The sequence below is a fragment of the Ornithorhynchus anatinus genome, chromosome 1, assembly GCF_004115215.2.
Source record: "Ornithorhynchus anatinus isolate Pmale09 chromosome 1, mOrnAna1.pri.v4, whole genome shotgun sequence".
In the NCBI taxonomy this organism is placed as follows: Eukaryota; Metazoa; Chordata; class Mammalia; order Monotremata; family Ornithorhynchidae; genus Ornithorhynchus; species Ornithorhynchus anatinus.
In genome coordinates this window covers 31,813,213-31,833,584 of record NC_041728.1, presented here as the reverse complement: position 1 = coordinate 31,833,584, position 20,372 = coordinate 31,813,213, and the positions used below count along the sequence as shown (strand labels likewise).

Below are 20,372 nucleotides of genomic sequence, written 5' to 3'. Positions count from 1 at the left end.
TGAGTAATTTTTAAAACTTTTTTTTACTGGCAGTTCACCAGTGTCAGAGATCAGGCATTTAAAGTCAGGGATGTGGGGCTGGTAACAGAGGCCCGGGGGAGGGAGGGGTGCCGGGGGAAGGACGATGGGCTGTTTTCCAGGTGGCTGCCGGCTAGACTCACAATAAACGGTAAAAATCATTCTGCACAAATGACTTCAAATGAGGAGGCGGTCAGGCGTTGGTCAATCAGTGGTATTTATTGAGGGCTTATGGAGTGCAGAGCATTGTTCTAAACATGTAGGAAAGTATACCGACTTTATTGTTTCAGACTCTCCTAAGTAGTGAACTGCTTCAGTGTACTTATGCTGTAATGGGTGAGATAAACCAAAACTATGCATAAAGAGTAGAAGGAAGGACAGAACAGATAATACCATGAATTAGTCAACATGAACTATCAGAATTGAAGGTACAAACGACGATACAGTCACCCGCACAGAAACAATAAATGCTGAGGATAGGATTAAAATATACAAGTGCTAATGTTACCCATTGGATTGGTATGACTAGGGTGTTGTGAAGTAATTGGGAGACACTTCCTGGAGGAGGTGGGATTTTAGGAGAATTTTGAAGACTGGGAGAGCTGTATTCTCGCAGATTTTGATGGGGCAGGGAATAAGTCCTGGGCTAGGGGAGCCGCTTAGGGTGAGAGAGTCAAGCGTGGGGAACTGTTAGAAGGTGAGTTTGAGAGGAGCTAGGAGAGCGAGTTGGCCTTGCCTTGAGTAGTGGGTGGAGGGAGCTGAGAGGTAAGATGGGGAAAACTGTAGGGAGTCTTGAAGCCAACGTTCAGGATTTTGCTTGATTTAGAGGGAGGTGGGGAACCACTGGGGTTTTCTGAGGAGTGGAATGATATGCTGAACGATATTTCAGGAAGAGGATCCAGGCAGTGGGTGGGGATAGAGACTGAGTAGGAAGGAAAGGAAACAGGTCTCCACCTCAAGGGCGATAGATGTCGCAGAGTGCGTATGTCCGAGAGGGACACTCCAGAGGTATACCAGAATGGAAATAGTCCTTGGGCTCTCGGCTTCGGGTTCAGGGAAAGTGAGAAAGAGAACCTTGGAGGCAAGAACTGGTCCTTGTTTGTTACAGTCTTGCAAGTGCTTCTCCAGCCCGAGATTCCCCCAAATTACACCCAGCCCCCAAAGCCTGCACTGGCCCCATCCTCATAAACTCCCAGATTTCCTCTTCTCTTGGCTGGAAACTTCTTTTTTGCCCTTAGCATCACCTGAGAGAACCAAAGCATCTCCCTTGGGTCAAAACTCATTTCCCGTGAGAGCCAAATCCACAGTTGCAGGGTCAGGGAGTGGGTGGTGGAAGAATGAGGAGAGCTTGTGCAGAGTGAAATCACTGTTGGTCATGATATGATTTTCACCAAATGCTCACCCCATCTATGGGCATCTTGTCATGGCCAGCGGCCCCCAGTGGGGACCGAGATTCCTCAGCTCATCAAGACAAGTGACCATGAAACACCAAGTGGATCTGCTCTGGCCAGCAGTAGTCAACTCATGCCAGGTATTCAGAACAAGGGTCGGCCCAGGTGGCCCTCAGGAGTCAGTGACTTTGGAGAAAGATGCTCTGCAGCATCATGTTGAATTGACTGGGGTGAATCCCTCGGGGCCACTGTTGCTCTAATAAGAGTCACGGTGGTATTTGTAAAACGTTTACTATGTGCCAAGCATTGTACTAAACACTGAGGTAGCTACAAGCTAATCAGGTTGGACACAGTCCATGTCCCACATGGGGCTCACGGTCTTAAGCCCCAGACTCTCCCCACCTTCAAAGGGTACATCTCCAAGAAGCCTTCCCCGACTAAGCCCCCCCTTTCCTCTTCTCCCACTCCCTTCTCTGTCGCCCTGACTTCTCCCTTTGTTCATCCCCCATCCCATCCCCACAGCATCCCACAGATGTACATATCTGCAATGTATTTATATTAATATTGTCTGTCTCCCCTCTTCTAGACTGTAAGCTCATTGTGGGTGGGGAATGTGTCTGTTTTTATTGTATTGCACTCTCCCAAGTGCTTAGTTCTCTGCACTCAGTAAACACCTAATAATAATAGTAGTAGTAGTAATAATAATAATAATGATACTTGTTAAGCACTTACTCTGTGCCAGGCACTGTACTAAGCACTGGTGTGGATACAAGCAAATCGGGTTGGACACAGTCCCTGACCCCTGTGGGGCTCACAGTCTCAGCCCCCATTTTACAGATGTGGTAACTGAAGCACAGAGAAGTGAAGTGACTTGCCTAAGTTCACACAGCAGACCAGTGGTAGAGCCGGAATTATTGCCCATGACCTTCTGATTCCCCAGCCCGTGCGCTATCCACTTCACCATGCTGCGTCTCATGATAAATACCAGTAAATGAATTTTACAGGCGAGGTCACTGAGGCACAGTGAAGTGACTTGCCCAAGGTCGCACAGCGCACAAGTGGCAGAGCCAGGATTAGAACGTGGGCCCTTCTGATTCCCAGGCCCGTGCTGTAACTACTAGGCCACGCTGCTTCTCTTCCTCCTCTTTATGTCTCCGCTCTCCCTCTTTGCCCTTCCTCCTCAAGGCCCTGCCTCAAGTTGGCCCCCACCCTCAAAGTGAAGATGTGACCCTCCTGTTGACACTGCTGATGATGTACAGCAAGGAATTAGGGATTTTAATTGCTTCCTTCTTGGGATACTGAATTCTCCATTCCAGCCTTCAGGTCTCTTCCACAGCCTCTAGGAAGGTTCCATCCACACAGTTACTTCAGTGCTTGGTGGTGCCCGGGCATTACCTAGCTGGAATCGGCCTTCAGCCCCTTCTGTCCGACTCCTTCTCTGTGGCAGGGAGAAACCTGGGTGCCCTCCCTTCTCCAAGCCCTCCCGGCCTCCTTGGTATCCAAGACCTCCCTCCCTCCCACTTGCTTGCTGGAACCTGCCCCGTAGGGCTAATTTTTAACAAGCAGCCTTGTCTTAATTTCAGCCACGGGCATCTCGTCTCCAGACCCCCATCTTCAATCCAGACCCTGTCTCCTGGCGCTCTCAAGCACGAGCTATAGCATCTGTCTGCTTCAAAAGAGCAGCCTTCAAATGAGATTAGCAAGCCCAGCTCTTAACCAAATTAAAACTGAATGCTTGGTCTGTGCCAGGGCTGTTGTTAGAAGGGGAGAAAGAGAAGAATGAAAAGACAGACTTGACCTTGGCAGCTCTTGGGGGTTGGGTTTTGGTGCCCTCCGGGTGTTGCCCCAGGGCCTTTTTGGCTAAAAGCCCTCAGGACAGATATTTCCTCCACCTAGAAGCTGGCAGCGGCATCCTTGGGGTATGTGGTTGGGTTGGAGGGGGTTTCTTAACGCTGAATGATTTATCCCTGCTGCTGTCCACCTCCCGATTTTGGCTTCTTTCTGCATTTGCTACAAAGAGAGACTAGGAAAGGTTATGAAGAGGATTTCTGCAAAGCTGGCATTTACCAAGGAAATTGTAGCTGGAAGATTTTTCCATGAAAGCTGACAGGTGCCTCTCTGGCCAGCTTCGCCATCCCTCTGGTTTCGTTCTGGAAGCTGTCGTGGCCGTAAGCACAATCGGGATGAAGGATGGGCTGTCGGAGAAGGGGCAGCGCAGCCCAGCCTAGGAAAGAGTGTTCTAGTGCTCCTAGCAGGGCAGCCCAGCTTGGAAGGAATGCTTCAGTGTTCCTGGCGAGGCCCACAGCCTGGAAGGAGTACTCCAGTGCTCTTGACTTGAAGAGATTCCTGCCCTGTCCTTTCCCCCCACCCTCCTTTGGGAACCTCGGGAGATTGGATCTTGCCATGAAGTTTCACACCTGATGCCGTGCAGGTGTTGGGGAGAGGGCTAAAAGAAGCTTTGGCAGTGATGGAGAATTTTCTTCCAGTAACCTCTCACTGTTTACTCTGGTGCCTTAGGCCTGGGGGGGAGGGAAGGGTAGTGGGGGAAGGCTTGGTAAAGGCCTGATGAATAATTATGCCTGAAAAGCAGGGCTCAGAAAATAGGAAAGGGGGTCAGCAGTGACTTAGAAAGAGGCCTATTAATAGTTGCCAGATCCAGGAGCCACTAAGCCGTCTGGGACACAGCAGGTGGAGGGGGACCAGGAAATCGGATGCTAATGATGGAAAAACACCTGGGAGGATAAAAGTGATAGCCGCAAGATCATTATTGGAATGATGTCTATAGGGGTTTTGTTTTACTATTTGGACAATCTAGTCCTTTTTTCATGGGGAGGAGAAGGAATGAAAATTGTGCATTTCATCCTAGGAGCTAAAACTCTAAGCTGCAACTAGCATCAAAGCCACAAAGGAGAACAAAAGCAGCCATTCCTTGCCTCCCATCATAGTGAACCAGAGAAAGAAGAGGGGTTCTGGCCCAGGCCTGGGTCAACATGGGAGAACTCTACCTGGAAAGGGAGGTTAAGAGCTCTCACGATCCCTGAGAAGATGCTAACCTGCCCCAACTCCATGCTGTGTAAACCTGAGAGTCCTTGCTGTAGGACACCAGCTATTTTCAACTGCAGCAGATGATGTGATACATCATCCGAGCAGAGTAGTGCTATTCGACATTAATGAATGGATGATAATGGTCAGACTTGCGCCCTCTTCTCTGTATTGTCTGAAGTGGTCACACTGATGGTTCTGACCATCTATTTGTCTCCTGTCTTTCAGGCCTGCTCCCTCGGGTTCTTTATTTTTTTAATGGCATTTTTAAAGTGCTTACTATGAGCCAGGCACTATAGTAAACTCTGGATTAAATACAAATTAATCAGGTTGGACACAGTCCCCATCCCACACAGGGCTCACTGTCTTATTCTCCATTTTAAAGATGAATTAACTTAGGCACAGAGAAATTAAATGACTTGCCCAGAATTGAATACAAACCTAATCAGGTTGGACACAGTCCCTGTCCCACATAGGACTCACTGTCCTATTCTCCATTTTACAGATGAGTTCATTTAGGCACAGCGGACAAGAAGCAGAGTCAGGATTAGCACCCAGGTCCTCTGACTCTTGTTTGCTAACACTTCTGTTTCTGTCTACCTACTAAAAACATCATTCCCCTCCAGGCCCCTGCCCCTTTTCTTCTGAAGAGGCCCCCAGAACAACATGATGGATGTTTTGGGGGGTTTTTTCAGCCGGTTTTTTTTTCAGTTTTTTTTTTTTTAGTCTTAGAGGGATTTCCCAGAAGCTGGCGTCTCCCTGTTAAATCATGGTGCCAGCTGTCAAGGAGAACATCTGAGTGTATCGCAGTCTCGCCCTGGTGGGCTCCAACCTTCAGAGAGATGGAGACCCCTTTACTTATTAAGGAGATAAGCAATGCTCATGCTGAAACAGTGGAGAAAGGAATCTAGGAGTGCCTTTCATTCATTCAATCACTCTGCCTTTCCCAAGTCCCTCTCCCTCTTTACACAAAGGCAGGCATCCCGGGATTGCTCTCCACCAGATGCAGAAAGACCCAGGGAGCTGCATCTCACTGGATTCACCAGAAACTATCAAAGAAAGTTCCTGAAGAAACTGGCTGGAGCAGGAGATAGCAGAATCACTGGGCCTCATTTATTGAATGGCCACAGATACATGGCTCAGCACAAGGCATTAGAATGCCCTGACGTTTGGCTCTGGAGTTGAGATTATATTCCCAGGATTTAACTTCCAGATGAGCCAGTGTTCTGAGCACAGTGAGATATAGCTTCACATCAAAGGGTGAGGAAGAAGATAGTCCTCCGGGTGGGAGCAGAGCGCTGAAATGTTCTGTGTGAAAACGGACTGTGGCAGGACAGCAGAGAGGATGGGCAGTTCGTAGTAGTGTGTTCCTTTGCCTCACTTTGAAAGAGCCCTTTCTCACTGGGGAATATCGTCGGCAGGCTGGCTTCCCAGGAGGCTGTAAGGGTCAGGAGGGGAAGCAGCAGACTGGAACAAAGTGAATCTGGGCAGACATTGGGAGAGAGCCACTGGCTCAGGCGGTGTGGAGTCTGGAAGACCAGAGGAGGAAGTTTGTGTTGGTCAACAGTGAAGGAAAAGAAGCTCCACAAACTCAATGCAGAGGAACAGCTGCTACTTTGGGGGAAGGTGCAAGGAAAGGTTTTTAGGACGGGGACAAGGAGGTTGTGGAAAGTGGGGGGTTTTTAATGCTGTTAGTTAAGTGCTTACTGTGTGCTAGCCACTGTACTAAGCACCGGGCTGAATACAAGCTAATCAGGTTGGACACAGTCCCTGTCCCACATGGGACTCACAGTCTCAATCCCCATTTTACAGGTGAAGTAACTAGGGCAGAGAGGGGTTAAGTGACTTGCCCAAAGTTGCACAAAAGACACGTGACAGAGCAAGGATTAGAACCGAAGTCCTCTGACTCCCAGGTCCATGCTTTATCTACTAGGCTATGCTGGCCACAGGCTTGGGAAAATGGTGAAAGAAGAGGTAAAACTGAATTTATAGCAAGGTTTCCAGCAGCAATAGAGATAGGTCAGCCGGATGAGTGAGATTGGGAGTCTCAAGAGGCAGTCCATTCTGGGACCTCAGGAGAGGATCTTAGCTGCCATAACTTCTCCTCATCTGGCTCCCCTTGTCAGACCTCTGTGGAGTGAGATCACAGCCTAATCCTTCCCCCCTCAGTCCTAACAGAGGAGCCCCCCCCCAGGCTACTAGCAGCCTAGAGACATTGCTGATGGGTCATGGGCCCCTTCCCTGTCCCTGACCCTCCCTCAGACCCATTTTATGGATGAAGCAGAGCCCTGGACTCCATCTGGCCCTGGCTCACCTGCTTCAAATTGCACTTGGAAGTCTTCCGATGGGCTCCGGAGTAATGGTAGGAATAAATGCGCTGAGTGAGCAACATGGCTCAGCTGGAGCGAAAGAGCTAATGGAAATTAATCCCAGTCCCCGGGCTCTCCATTCCCCACAATTATAGTTAGGTCTCTGGGACTTCTTTCCATTGCTTAACTCTGTAGGAAAGCATCCCTGAGTGCTGGGAAGTCTGGGAAATTCCACTCTAGTGGGCAGATTGAAAGGCAGTCAGGGAATGGTCCATATAGCACAAAGAATTGTGCCTCTCCCTGGAGGTCAGCACATTCCATATAGGGTCTGTCCTACTTTCCGTAGCCTGTGTTTCTGGGCAGGGCTCTACAACACCACCCCAGCCAAGAAAGAGGCATGATTTGGGGTATCTGAAGGGATAGGAAGGGGTGGTGCTACATCAGCATCACCTCTCTGTGGAGATCAGTTTCTCCACAGAGCCTCGGATGGTGACTGCTTTTTATAGGCCCTGTCTTCTGAAACCCCTCCATCAATAGAAAGGGAATACCGTTAGAGTCCACATAGTGGGTTGGGGGAGTTTCATAAGAGAATAAAGCAGCCATCACCACACACCATCATCCCCGGCCGTATTCTATCATGCGGGAGTCATAATTTTGACTGGACTGGACCCTCCTGGGTGCAGCAGGTCCTCAGGGAGGTGATGGGTCAGGCAAGAGGATGGAAGGATGCTGGACGCTGGGAAACGGCAGCTCTAGGCAGTGTCGCGCAAGTTGCAGAGGGGCGGGGACATCGTCACCTGCCACGGAACCCAGGAGGCTCTGTTATCTTCTCTTTCCAGTCTCGGTTTTGAGAGCAACCGAACTCTACTTGCCCTCAGAGTGAGCATCGATATTAAATGCACCCTCTCAGACCTGCAGTGGCCTATACTTGGGCCACCTTAGGCGAGGGAACCTGGCCACCTGGGCTCTGAACACATGACCTCAGACCCCTGGAATCATCAAACTTGTCTTTTCTCCCCATGCAGATGAGCGGGAGGTTGTACAGAAGAAGACCTTCACAAAATGGGTGAACTCCCATCTGGCCCGAGTATCCTGTCGCATCTCCGACCTCTACAAAGACCTGCGGGATGGGCGGATGCTGATCAAGCTGCTGGAAGTGCTCTCGGGAGAGATGCTGGTAAAGTCTCCCCATACTCCAATAAAGACCACAGCAAAACTCTAGAGAGTCGCCTCGATAGTCCCAGTATCCCATCCAGATCCAGTATCCTTTCTCCTCTAGTGACACCACAGGATGCTTGGAGGGCCACTCTGATGGTCGTTCTTTTTTTTTAACGGTATTTGTTAAGCACATACTATGTGCCAGGGACTGTACTAAGCTCTGGAGTAGATACAAGCTAATCGGGTTGGACAAAGTCCATGTCCCACATGGGGCTCACAGCATTAATCCCCATTTTGCAGAGAATTTAAGTGATTTGCCCAAGGTCACACAGCAGATGGATGGCGGAGCTGGGATTAGAACCCATGTGCTTCTGATTCCCAGCCCCTTGTTCTATCCACTAGCAACGCTGCTTCCTTTCTTCATTTCTATTCCTAATGCTTAAGAATACATCTTCAAATGTCCCACTCAGGGTCCGGCATCCGTGACTTTATCTCAACCCTTTTCCTCCTTCCCTAATTGTGGTTTGGATGAAAATAATAATAATAATGGTACTTGTTAAAACTATGTGTCAAGCACTGTTCTAAGTGCTGGGGTAGATGCAAGATCATCAGGCTGGACAGGGGCTTACAGTCTTAATCCCCATTTTACAGATGAGGTAACTGAGGCACAGAGAAATGAAGCGACTTTCCCAAGGTCACACAGCAGATAAATGACAGAGCCAGGATTAGGTCCTTCTGACTCCCAAGTCCATGCTCTATCCACTGGGCCCTGTTGGCTTGGTTGAGGAAGGAGAATAGTGAAGAGTCTCCTTGACCAAGTCAATCAATCATTGGTATTTTTGGAGTGCTTACCGTTTGCAAAGCGTTATACAAACCTCTTGGAAGAGTTCAGTAGGGTCGGTAGACCCGATGCCTACCCACAAGGAGCTTATAGTCTTGAGGTAACCTTGCTTTCAGTGGGAAAAGTTTATGTGCCTCTCTGGTTTTATTGACCGCTCACCTCGCAGTAGGGCCTCTGACTCTTTACAAGAGCTCTGAGGATTTTGAGCCCTCTTTATACTGGCATTTTAGAAGGATCAGCTCTTCTCCTGAAATAAGCCTTCTGATGTTGAGGTTGTGTTGGGGTCATGTCACGTTAGGTCTTCCCTTTGGGAAATTGGTAGTATTTACCCTCTTCAAAAATTCCACCCCAGGGAGGGGGGGGAACAATACTGAGGAAGGCTGCTGGGGAGTTGAAGCTCAAGTTCTTGGCAAGTTGGCTGTGATCAGAAGTTCTTCGGAAATAAAGAGGCCTTATTCATCCTGGGTTGCAGTAGGCGGGCAGTGAGTTGGGCATCAGGAGATCTGAATTTGACCCCAGGATCATCACTGCCTTATCGGGCACCCTGGGACAGATCACGTGTGCCGTTTGTAAATTGAGAATGGTATTGTTCTTGGCAGTAAGGTAACACTAGTGAAAAGTTTTGCTATCTCAGAAAGAGTGTTCTCAGTGGGGTGGGGGGTGAGGGTCATTCATTCAATCATAATTACTGAGCACTTACTTTGTGCTCCACACTGTACTAAGCGTTTGGGAGAGTATAATACAGCCATAAACACATTCCCTGCCCACAGCGAGTTTCCAGTCTAGAGGGGTCATGCTCTCTCTTCTTCAAAACCCTTTTGTCTCTTGAGGTAGAACCCTCAACTCCTCCTAACAAGGCAAAGCTTCTTTGTGGGTTGGTTGCCCCAGCAGAGCTGATCGTCCAACATAGACCAACTGCTTCCCACCTTACAAGTCCTGGCCAGAAGCTGGAGAAGCCTCAGCCCCAAGCCTCATTATCCTGTGATTGGGCACAAGTGATAAGAAGAATCCTAACTTGATAGAAACAAGGAAGATGAGGAAGTTAAGCAGAGTTGAGGAAGGTCAAGAGGGGCATGATGTGGAGGGAGGATGCTTGGTTAATTTGTTCCCAGGAAACAGACCATTCTGCCGTCCATCCTTAGACATTTCTTCCCAAGGCCAAAACTGACCCAAACTGTTTGGACTAACTGAGCTCCTTATCTTCCCTCCCAAACATTGTCCTCTTCCTGACTTCCCTGTAACTGTGCATGATACGACCATCCTTCCCGTCTCTCAAGTCCACAACCTTGGTGTCATCCTTGACTCAGCTCTCTCATTAACCCCATACATCCAATCCGTCACTAACTCCTGCCAATCTCACCTTTACAGTATCGCCAAGATCCGCCCTTTCCTCTCCATCCAAATGGCTATCGTACTGGTACAAGCTCTCATAATATCCCGGCTGGATTATTGTGTCAGCCTTCTCTCTGATCTCCCTTCCTCCCGTCTCTCCCCACTCCAGTCTATTCTTCATTCCGCTGCCCGGATCATCTTCCTTTGGAAATGCCCTGGGCATGTCACCCCCTCCTTAAAAACCTCCACTGGTTGCCTATCAACCTCCGCATGAAACAAAAACTCCTCATTCTGGGCTTCAAGGCTCTCCATCGCCTTGCCCCCTCCTACCTCACCTCCCCTCTCTCTTTCTATTGCCCACCCCACACACTCTGCTCTTCTGCCGCTCACCTCCTCACCATCCCCTGTTCATGCCTATCCCGCCGTCTACCTCTGGCCCACATCCTACCGCTGTCCTGGAATGCCCTCCCTCCTCACCTCCGCCAAACTAATTCTCTTCCCCTCTTCAAAGCCCTACTGAGAGCTCACCTCCTCCAAGAGGCCTTCTGAGACTGAGCTTCCCCTTTTCCCTCTGCTCCCTCTACTCCCTCTCTGTTCCCCCTCCTCCCTCTGCTCCTTCCCCTTGCCCCCTTCACCTCCCCTCAGCTAAGCCCTCTTTCCCTCTGCTCCTCCCCCCTCCCTTCCCCCTCCCCTCAGCACTGTGCTCATTTGCTCATTTGTATATATTTTTATTACCCTATTCATTTTGTTAATGAGGTGATTATCCCCTTGATTCTATTTATTGCTATTGTTCTTGTCTGTCGGCCTCCCCCGATTAGACTGTAAGCCCGTCATTGGACAGGGATTGTCTCTATCTGTTGCTGGATTGTACACTCCAAGCGCTTAGTACAGTGCTCTGCACATAGTAAGCACTCAATAAATACTATTGAATGAATGAATGAATGAATGAATGAATGAATGAATGAATGAATGAATGAAAGGCCCCTTCCAATAACCCATTGCCCTTTCCTTCGGCTGCTCCCTGCTGTCGCCGACTACACCTCCTCTCAGCCAAAGCCCACGAAGGGAAAGATGCGCATCCACTGTCTGGAGAATGTGGACAAAGCACTTCAGTTTCTCAAGGAACAACGAGTTCACCTGGAGAACATGGGATCCCACGACATCGTAGACGGCAACCACCGTCTGGTTCTGGGCCTCATCTGGACAATCATCCTCCGCTTCCAGGTAAGAAAACAGAAAGAGGGTCTCCTTCAAGACCAAGGCAGCAGTGGAAACTTTAGTAAAACATTAGTTAGAAAATGTTGGTCTCTCCTGCCCTCCATCTGACATGTAAAGACAAGGACAGTGCCCAAGGCTATGACACTAAAGCGCCAGATTTGTGACCCAAGTGAAAGAAACTAATAGTGAACCATATTGCCATTGACAGTTTCATGTCCTTACAAGTAGCTGAGTAGAAATTGCTGATTTGGCTGGGACCTGGCTGAGGGTCTTGCTGTTTCAAGGAGCTGATCTCTCACCTCACCAGAAGCTGTTGGTCCAAGGAGGACCTAAGGGACTTTGAAGGGGGATGATGGACTGGCTTGCAAACCACAGGTCCAACGATTCAGATGGATGATCTGGGGAGTCCTGGGAAGAAAAGGAATATGACCTGGGGAGTTGTAGAGGGTGGGTAAGGGGAAAGGGCACATAAATATAGGGGAAGGAGTCACAGGTGGCAACCAGGAGTTGAATCTGGCGACTCCAGCTCCAGGCCACCCACGACCTACACAGCATTAGAGCCAACCAGAATCTGAAAGAGACTCTTCCACCGGATTTCAATCTCTCCAAGTAAGCAAGACCCCCAAATCCCAGGAGCACCTAATAAATACACTACTAACAGTGGTATTTGTTAAACCCTTACTATATGCCGAGACACTGTCCTAAATTTGGGGGGTGGATGTAATATAAGAAAATCAGCTCAGAAACAGTCCCTTTCCCACTTGGAGCTCGCAGTTTAAGAGGGAGTATTTTCCCCATTTTACAAATGAGAGAATTGAGGCATAGAGAAATGAAATGACTTGCCCATCGTCACACAGCAGGTGAGGAGCAGAGCCGGAATTGGAGCCCAGATCTTCTGGCTCCCAGTCTTGTGTTCTAACCACTAGGCCAGGCTGCTTCTCAACACAACAACTCATTAGAGTCACTGAGCCCCCAACAACAAAAAAGTTCAGGTCAACGACTTCCTAATCTGGTGTGAGAGAACTTCTTATGCCCTGGTCCTGCTGGGAGCAGAGTGGACCAGAAAGGGATCAGAAGCGGAACCCAAAAGGAGTGGCTGATTCTCACGGCAGGTTTATTTGGCCCTTTTGCTGCTCATGTTGCTGCTATCTGCACAATTTACCCTGCTCTGATTGCAGACGTAATCAAGGGCAGGAGAAAGTGACAAGAGAGGACGAAGACATGCCTGGATTACATTTTTCCTTTTTTCCCCTCCCAACTTCCTCCAGATCCAAGATATTGTGGTCCAAACCCAAGAAGGTCGGGAGACTCGCTCAGCCAAGGATGCGCTGCTGCTGTGGTGTCAGATGAAGACAGCAGGGTATGTTTTGAGAACACAGTGCTTCTTCTTCTCCTCCCACTCCAAAGGCAGAATCATCCCTATGTGGAAAAACAGGCAGAGGCTGACCAGGGCCACTATCTGAGACCTCCTTTACAAACCCTTCCAATTTTTTACACAACCTTTGGAAGGGGAGACCTTGGCCTTAGGAAAGAGGAACATTTTGGAGATTAACAGGAGGGCATTCCTCACAGATGCCCCACTGACAGAGACATCAGTCTTAAGCAGGTTCCATGTTTTTTGTTCTGTGTTGGTTATTTCTAATGGTATTTGTTAAGCCCTCCCTATGTGCCAGGCACTGGATAGATACATGCTCATCGGACACAGTCCCTGTCCCACATGGGGCTCACAATCTTAATCCCCATTTTACAGATGAGGTAAATGAGGCACTGAGAAGTTAAATGACTTGCCCAAGGTCACACAGCAGACAAGTGGTGGAGCCGGGGTTAGAACCCAGGTCCTTCTGACTCCTAGGCCTGTGTGGAATCCACTAGGCCATTCTGCTTCCCCAGCTTCGCTGATTTGGTTCAAACAGGGGCCAGGAGACAAAGGTAGTGATTTCAAGGCTGTCTATGTTTCTCTCAATGCAGTTATCCCAACGTCAATGTCAACAACTTCACCTCCAGCTGGAAGGATGGTCTGGCTTTTAATGCCCTGATACACAAGCACAGGTAAGACAGAGGTGGGGCTCTTGGGGACCAAAAATCTTGAAACATCATTACTTAAGGGTATTTGGAAATTGGGTACTTTCAGGCAGTTCCTTGTTCAGGATTTATGCGGAATTTCCACCCTGCCTTTTAATCTCCTCAGTGACCTAATTCGTATATGCTGAGAGCCTGGCAAATGTAACCTATGACCCAGGTATCATGCTCTCAACAGGCATAATCATGGTGCTCCCAATCCTCTTGTCTTAAGAGGGAGGGTGAATATGGAAGCTGAGGGGTGGCTAGAGAGAAGGACTACTTACAGGGTGGTGGGAGGACTTCATGCTTGGGTATCCAATCAGTCGGCCAGTGGAATTCATAGAGTGCAAAGGGCTGTACCAAGCCCTTGGGAGAGTGCAGTGTAGCTGGTAGACACAATCCCTGCTCTCAAAAATCCCTAGGTCCACTCAATTGAAAAACATCACAGTAGCTGCAAAGAAGAGGGAAGCGTGTACAAGATGGGTGTGTGCATGTGTGTATGTGTAAAATCTCCATCCCATGAAAGACAGATGCCTATTCAGGCACAGGCTCAAACTCCTCTCCTTCCAACCCTTTGATCCTTCTTGTCTCCTTTTCTTTCCCCAATATTCCCCCCCAGGCCAGGGAGCATTCCTCCACCTCCCCTGCCGGCCAGATTCTCCACCACCTCCCTGTGAATGCTTCGCCCCGCCCTGTCTGGCTTGCCCTTGCTAGGCCCTGCAGGGTTCTCCTTCTAACAGTCTGGCTTTATCCCCAGGCCAGACCTGATTGACTTTGAGAAACTGAAGCACTCCAATGCCCGGCACAACCTGGAACATGCATTCAACGTGGCGGAGAGGCAATTGGGCATTATCCCGCTCCTCGATCCAGAAGGTTAGCTCCCTCTCCTCCAATCCGTTGGCCCTCGTGAGACACAGAGTTGAATCTTGTGTTGCTTTGTTTCAAATGCCCTGCTGCTTGCATGGGGTTTCCCAGGCTTAAATACTCTCTGGTGCCACTAAAGGACTCGCTTGCCCAAAATGCTGAGGATCTCTACCAAAGGCTCGCTTTACTAATGCCTGTGAAGCACTCCCAGCGTCTTCCTCCCTGCTCCTGATCAATTTGCCCTGTCTTTCAGTGATTCTTCCCTCTTTCCCACCTGGATTTCCCTTCCCTTGGGAACCTCAGCCATATGATCCCTTCACTGCTGGAGGTTTTTACCCACTAAATGTTGTCCAACTACAAATGACTCCTTTCTGAGGGGCGTAAGATGACTTTCAGGACAAATATTCTGAAGAATCAGCTTTTTTTCTGGGTTTTCACTTTTATGATTAAATGGAATAGCCCATTCTCACAAAACCACATTTTTCCTCTTTACAGATGTCTTCACGGAAAACCCCGATGAGAAATCCATCATCACCTACGTGGTGGCATTTTACCACTATTTCTCGAAGATGAAGGTGCTGGCTGTGGAGGGCAAACGAGTTGGCAAGGTACAGTCCATCATCTGCTGCTGGCTCCGATCAATCCCCAGTCCTTCCCACTGGGGAACTTTGCCCCGAGTCTGAGCAAAACTCAAGACAAAGAGTAAACAGAAACTCTCCCCAAAACCATCCAACCTCTCCACTCAAATAGGCCTTTTGAGTCCTGTCCTTGTCCTGTCCCATCACATCTCAGGCTGGGGTGTGCTGAAATTGTTCCCAGCTTATAAAGACCAACACAGTCTCCCTCCATCTCCTCACAGCTACAATATCCCATCCAGCTACTCTGGCTGCATTCAGCTGCTCTGGCTAAACCCAGGCTTGTCTGTCGTGTTGGACCCCAGGACTTATTTACTCTACTGGTTGATTCTCCGCTCTTCCCAGAATCCTGAGTTTTGTTTAATTGTGGTGGGTTGATATCTAGGGGATGGTCTAGGTGCCAAGCAATCCAGAGACCAAACTCCCCGATCCTGCCCTCTGGCAATTGATGATCTAAGGGGACAGGAAACACAAACGCTTTCCAGCAAAGGACTCCTCTCTGAATACTACCAGATTCTGGGCCCATTTGATTTGTAAAAATCAACTGGAAGTAACTTCCCCTCCATGGACTCTGTCCCCAACTCCCAGTTTACTCCCCTGCCTCCAAATTATTCATACATAACGAGCAGATACATCTGATACTGCTAACTCTTCAGAGAAACAGACGGCTCCCAAACCATAAAGCAGCCCCCAAATCCACCCTGCTCATCCGCCCTATTGTTCCTCTGCTCTCTCAGGTGATTGACCATGCCATGGAGACTGAGAAGATGATTGACAAGTACAGTGGGTTGGCCTCGGACCTGCTCACCTGGATCGAACAGACCATCGCCGTCCTCAACAGCCGCAAGTTTGCCAACTCGCTGGATGGGGTGCAGCGGCAGCTGCAGACTTTTAGCTCCTACCGCACCGTGGAGAAGCCACCAAAGTAAGGGAAAGACTTGTGTTTGTAGACACATACACATACACAAACGCACATTCTCGAATACTGTCCTCTCCTGGTTCTCCTCTTATCTCTCTGGCCACTCATTCTCACTCTCTTTCACAGGCTCCTCCTTTTCCTCCCACCCCTTAACTGTGGGTGTCCCTTCTAGTCTCTGTCTACACCCATTTCCTTGGAGAACTCATTCACTCCCAAGGTTTCGACTACCACCTCTGTGCAGAGAGAAGCAGCATGGCGCAGTGGAAAGAGCCCGGGCTTGGGAGTCAGAGGTCATGGGTTCTAATCCCAGCTCCGCCGCTTGTCAGCTGGGTGACTTTGGCTGAGTCACTTCACTTCTCTGGGCCTCAGTTACCACCTCTGTAAAATGGGGATTAAGGCTGTGAGCCCCACGTGGGACACCCTGATTCCCTTGTATCTACCCCAGCCCTTAGAACAGTGCCTGGCACATAGTAAGCACTTAACAAATGCAATTATTATTAATTTTTTTTTTGGTTTAGATTGTGAGCTCGTCATTGGTCAGGGATTGTCTCTATCTGACTAAGTCCTCCTTTCCTTTTCTCCCACTTTCTTTTGCATCGTCCTGACTTGTCCCCTTTATTTGTCCCCCCGCCCAGCTCCACAACACTTACGTACATATCTGTAATTTATTTATTTCTTTATATTAATGTATCTCTCCCCCTATTGACTGTAAGCTTGTTGTGAGCAGGGAATGTGCCTATTATTATTTTGTACTCTCCTGAGTGCTTATTACAGTGTTCTGCACAAAGTAAGCACTCAATAAATATGATTAATTGGATGCATGAATGAATGAAAGTCAGCTGGATAGGCAGAACACCTTTTTCCCCAGCTCTGGGTTGATAATGATAGTAGCAGACATTGTTAAACTTCTGAAAATCAAAGCTGTCAGCACACATTACCTCATCTAACTTCCCAGCACACTCTGCTGCCTTCAGCAAATACAGGGAGGGAAAAGAGAAAACAGTGGCAGGTGCTGCAAACATTAAGTATAACAACACGGCAAGGTCTATTTTTGTCCACAGTGTGGCCAGGCTATTGGCCTTTCCAGCCACACAAGGGGGATTTCGCCATTAGTGGTCTCCTCTTTGAATACAAAGGATGACAAGGATCGTACATTCTCCTTGAACAAAGAAAAGGGTTTTTAAAGCAAGGTGAGGCCCAGAGCGTGGAATCGATTTGCCTAAGTCACCAAAGGTTAGAATGAAATTCAAGACTTCTGCTCCAAATAGGCTTATGAGAAAACAGCTTTATTACCCTGCTATGATAAGGTGGGAATTTCTTTCATTACAGTGCTATCCTGAAATCTCGGTTTACAGCTCCATTTGTTGGACTACTGGCAGGGATCATTACCTTCTTTCTTCCATTCCAGCCCCTTTTACCGCTTTCTTTTGCTTCTTCCCCATTTTTTCTCCCCCTTCTTCGCTTTCTTTCCCTCCTCTTCCACAGCCTTTTTCTTCTCCTTATTTAGCATTTACACAGTAAGTGCTCAATAAATGAGATTGAATGAATTTATGTGGCAGTCTCTTCACACAGAGATCTGAAGAGAGCTATTCCTCCCACAGCATTGGAAGGTTGGTCAGTGGATGCATGAACTGGGAAACTGAGGGTCACAGCAGGAGAGTGACTTGGCCACAGTCATAGTGATTCTGTGAGTGATTGAGTGAGTGTGGTAGATGAAGATTTGTACTTCTCCATTCATCCATTTGATTGCATTTTTTTGGTATTTGTCAAGCGCTTACTATGTGTCAAGCACTGTTCTGAGCACTGGGGTAAATAAAAGTTTATCAGGGTGGACATAGTCCCTGTCCCACATGGGGGTCACAGTCCTAAGCATTTATTACGCTTCCACTGTGTGCAGAACCGCTTACTTGGGAGATTTCAAAAAAGTGAAACCTATGGTCCCTGCCCTCAAGGAGTTCACAGTAGAATGTAATGAACAATCTTATTATAATAATGATTATAGTTAGTATGGGCTTACTGTGTGCCAAGGATGCCCAAGGGTGATTATTCAGACATAGTCCCTTGAACCCCAAGAGGCTCAGAGTCTAAAAAGGGGAAGGGGGGAGAGGAACTGGTAACTAGTTCAAAAGAAGAATTACAATTCATTCAATAGTATTTATTCATTCAATAGTATTTATTGAGCGCTTACTATGTGCAAATAGCGCTTGGAATGTACAAATCGGTAACAGATAGAGACAGTCCCTGCCCTTTGACGGGCTTACAGTCTAGCCACGGTCCATCCCCGCTGAAGTTTCCAAGCCTTTTAGCTACTCCCATCTGGGTCATCCTTAATTCAACAATCCCAACCTTCTCTTTAGTAGTTGTTACCCGTGGTAGCTTTGTCCTGCCCTACTCCAGTGGGGCAGAGGCTGCACCCTGGTGATGACTATGAGAATGGAGAGAGCATGAGACAGTCTGGAGCTTCTCCATCCCTACTACCAGCTAAAAAGATCTCCCATGATCATTTCAGAGAGGGCTCAGGTTTCTGGAGCTCCCCCAAGACTGGAACGAGGCAATGGGTAGGTTGAGAACCCCCAGAATTCACCCCTCAAATCACGGTCACTATCCTTTGGTTTCTTCAGAGCAGCCCCCTTTAGAGATAAGAAGTGATTCAGCCACCTAGCCCCTTGTCAAGAGAGCTGGAGGTGATAACTCTCAAAGGGCCCTCATATTAGAGAAGCAGCGTGGCTCAGTGGAAAGAGCCCGGGCTTGGGAGTCAAAGGTCATGAGTTCGAATCCCACCTTTCCCACTAGTCAGCTGTGTGACTGTGGGCAAGTCACTTAACTTCTCTGAGCCTCAGTTACCTCGTGTAAAATGGAGATTGAGACTGTGAGCATGGGACAACCTAATGACCCTGTATCTACCCCAGTGCTTAGAACAGTGCTCTGCACGTAGTAAGCGCTTTACAAATACCAACATTATTATTATTATTATTCCCACTCTGTTAAACTTCCAAGGAATTGGGCGGCCCTCCAGGAACAAGGGCCTCCCTCCCCTCAAATATAACTCCGGTGACCAAAGGAGTATCTTAAACCAGTCTTAAATATATAGAGTGCCATTAGAAGGTGCAGTTTCTAAAATAGGCAACAAAAGTCTGATTCAAAAGACCTTGCCCTTAGCTCTGACAGGTACTATGACGTGACCTCTTCCCCACTTTGCTTTCTACCCCAGGGTTTGGGTCCTTCCCTTTGGCTCCCCTGCAGAGCCTTCTGGATGGTTCTCCTCCTTGTCTACTTGAGAAGCAGTGTGGCTCAGTGGAAAGAGCCCGGGCTTGGGAGTCAAGGGTCATGAGTTTGAATCCCAGCTCTGCCACTTGTCAGCTGTGTGACTGTGGGCAAGTCACTTCACTTCTCTGTGCCTCAGTTCCCTCATCTGTAAAATGGGGATTAAGACTGTGAACCTCCCGTGGGACAGCCTGATGACCCTGTATCTCCCCCAGCACTTAGAACAGTGCTCTGCACATAGTAAGCGCTTAACAAATACCAACATTATTATTATTATTATTCCTGCTTCTCAGGCCTGTATTCTGGGACCTTCTCTCAGGCTATCCAGAGTCGGGAGGGGTCCAGCCCATATCCTTTGCTCCCCAGCCCCAGCACATGGTTTCTCCTCTCTTTTTAAACAAACAGTTCCCTTTCTCTTCCTGTTTGCTCATCCACTCTCCTTGTCCGCTCTTCTTTTCCTGAATTCTTTCTCCAACTGGCTTTGCTCTGATGATCCAGAAATGGTCAGCATCTTCACTGATTGAAGTAGAGATATTTACTGAACATTCACTGGGCTCAATACACTATGCCAAGCACTTGGGAAAGTACAACACAAGCCTGAGACATGCTCCTGCCCCCAAGGAGCTTACACTCGACCAGGGAAGACCGACCCCATAATATTTACAAAAAAGATTATCAAAATGAATAACTTGACTGTTCAGTTGATTTGTAAGCCCTGAGAGAGGGTAGAAATACATAAATAGGCAGGGGCTAGAGACAGTTGATAAGTTGGTGTGTCAGAATTTGGAGAATTAATCAAGGAAGACTTGCTGGAGGAGGGAGATGTTTTACGAAGGCCTCGAAGGTGGGTAGAAGTGGGGTCTTTAAATTTTTACTGTTTGTTTTTAATGGTATTTGTTAAGCGCTCGCTATGAGCCAGGCATGGAACTAGGCACTGAGGTTGATACAAGCTAATCAGGTTGGACACGGTCCATATCCCACCTAGGACTCACAGTCTTAATCCCCACTATACAAAGTAATTGAGGCACAGAGAAGTTAAGTGACTTGCCCAAGGACACACAACAGACAAGTAGCAGAGCTGGGATTAGAACTCAGATCCTCTGACTCTCAGGCCTATGCTCTTTCCACTAAGCCCTGCCGCTTCTCTTGCCAGGAGGGAGTTCTGGGTAATTGGAGAGGGAATTCCAGGCCAGTGGAACAGCATGAATCTGGGGATGGAGTTGGGAGAATTAAGAGTGAGGTACAGCTAGAAGGTGAGCTTGGGAGGAGTACAGAGAGGAAACTGAAGCATGGTAAGTAAAGAGAGCTGATGTGTAAGAT

General features: G+C 48.3%; 1 protein-coding gene across 1 annotated transcript in view; it reads left to right on the top strand.

Annotated features, from left to right (window-relative positions):
• SPTB (spectrin beta, erythrocytic) overlaps positions 1 to 20,372 on the top strand; it is a 152,823-nt gene that overhangs the window by 59,453 nt on the left and 72,998 nt on the right. Inside the window, exons 3-9 of the mRNA XM_029059295.2 lie at positions 7,786 to 7,937; positions 11,142 to 11,315; positions 12,578 to 12,669; positions 13,278 to 13,358; positions 14,128 to 14,243; positions 14,730 to 14,842; positions 15,607 to 15,794. Coding sequence (XP_028915128.1) covers positions 7,786 to 7,937; positions 11,142 to 11,315; positions 12,578 to 12,669; positions 13,278 to 13,358; positions 14,128 to 14,243; positions 14,730 to 14,842; positions 15,607 to 15,794 — 916 coding nt within the window. The remainder of the gene's footprint in view (positions 1 to 7,785; positions 7,938 to 11,141; positions 11,316 to 12,577; positions 12,670 to 13,277; positions 13,359 to 14,127; positions 14,244 to 14,729; positions 14,843 to 15,606; positions 15,795 to 20,372) is intronic.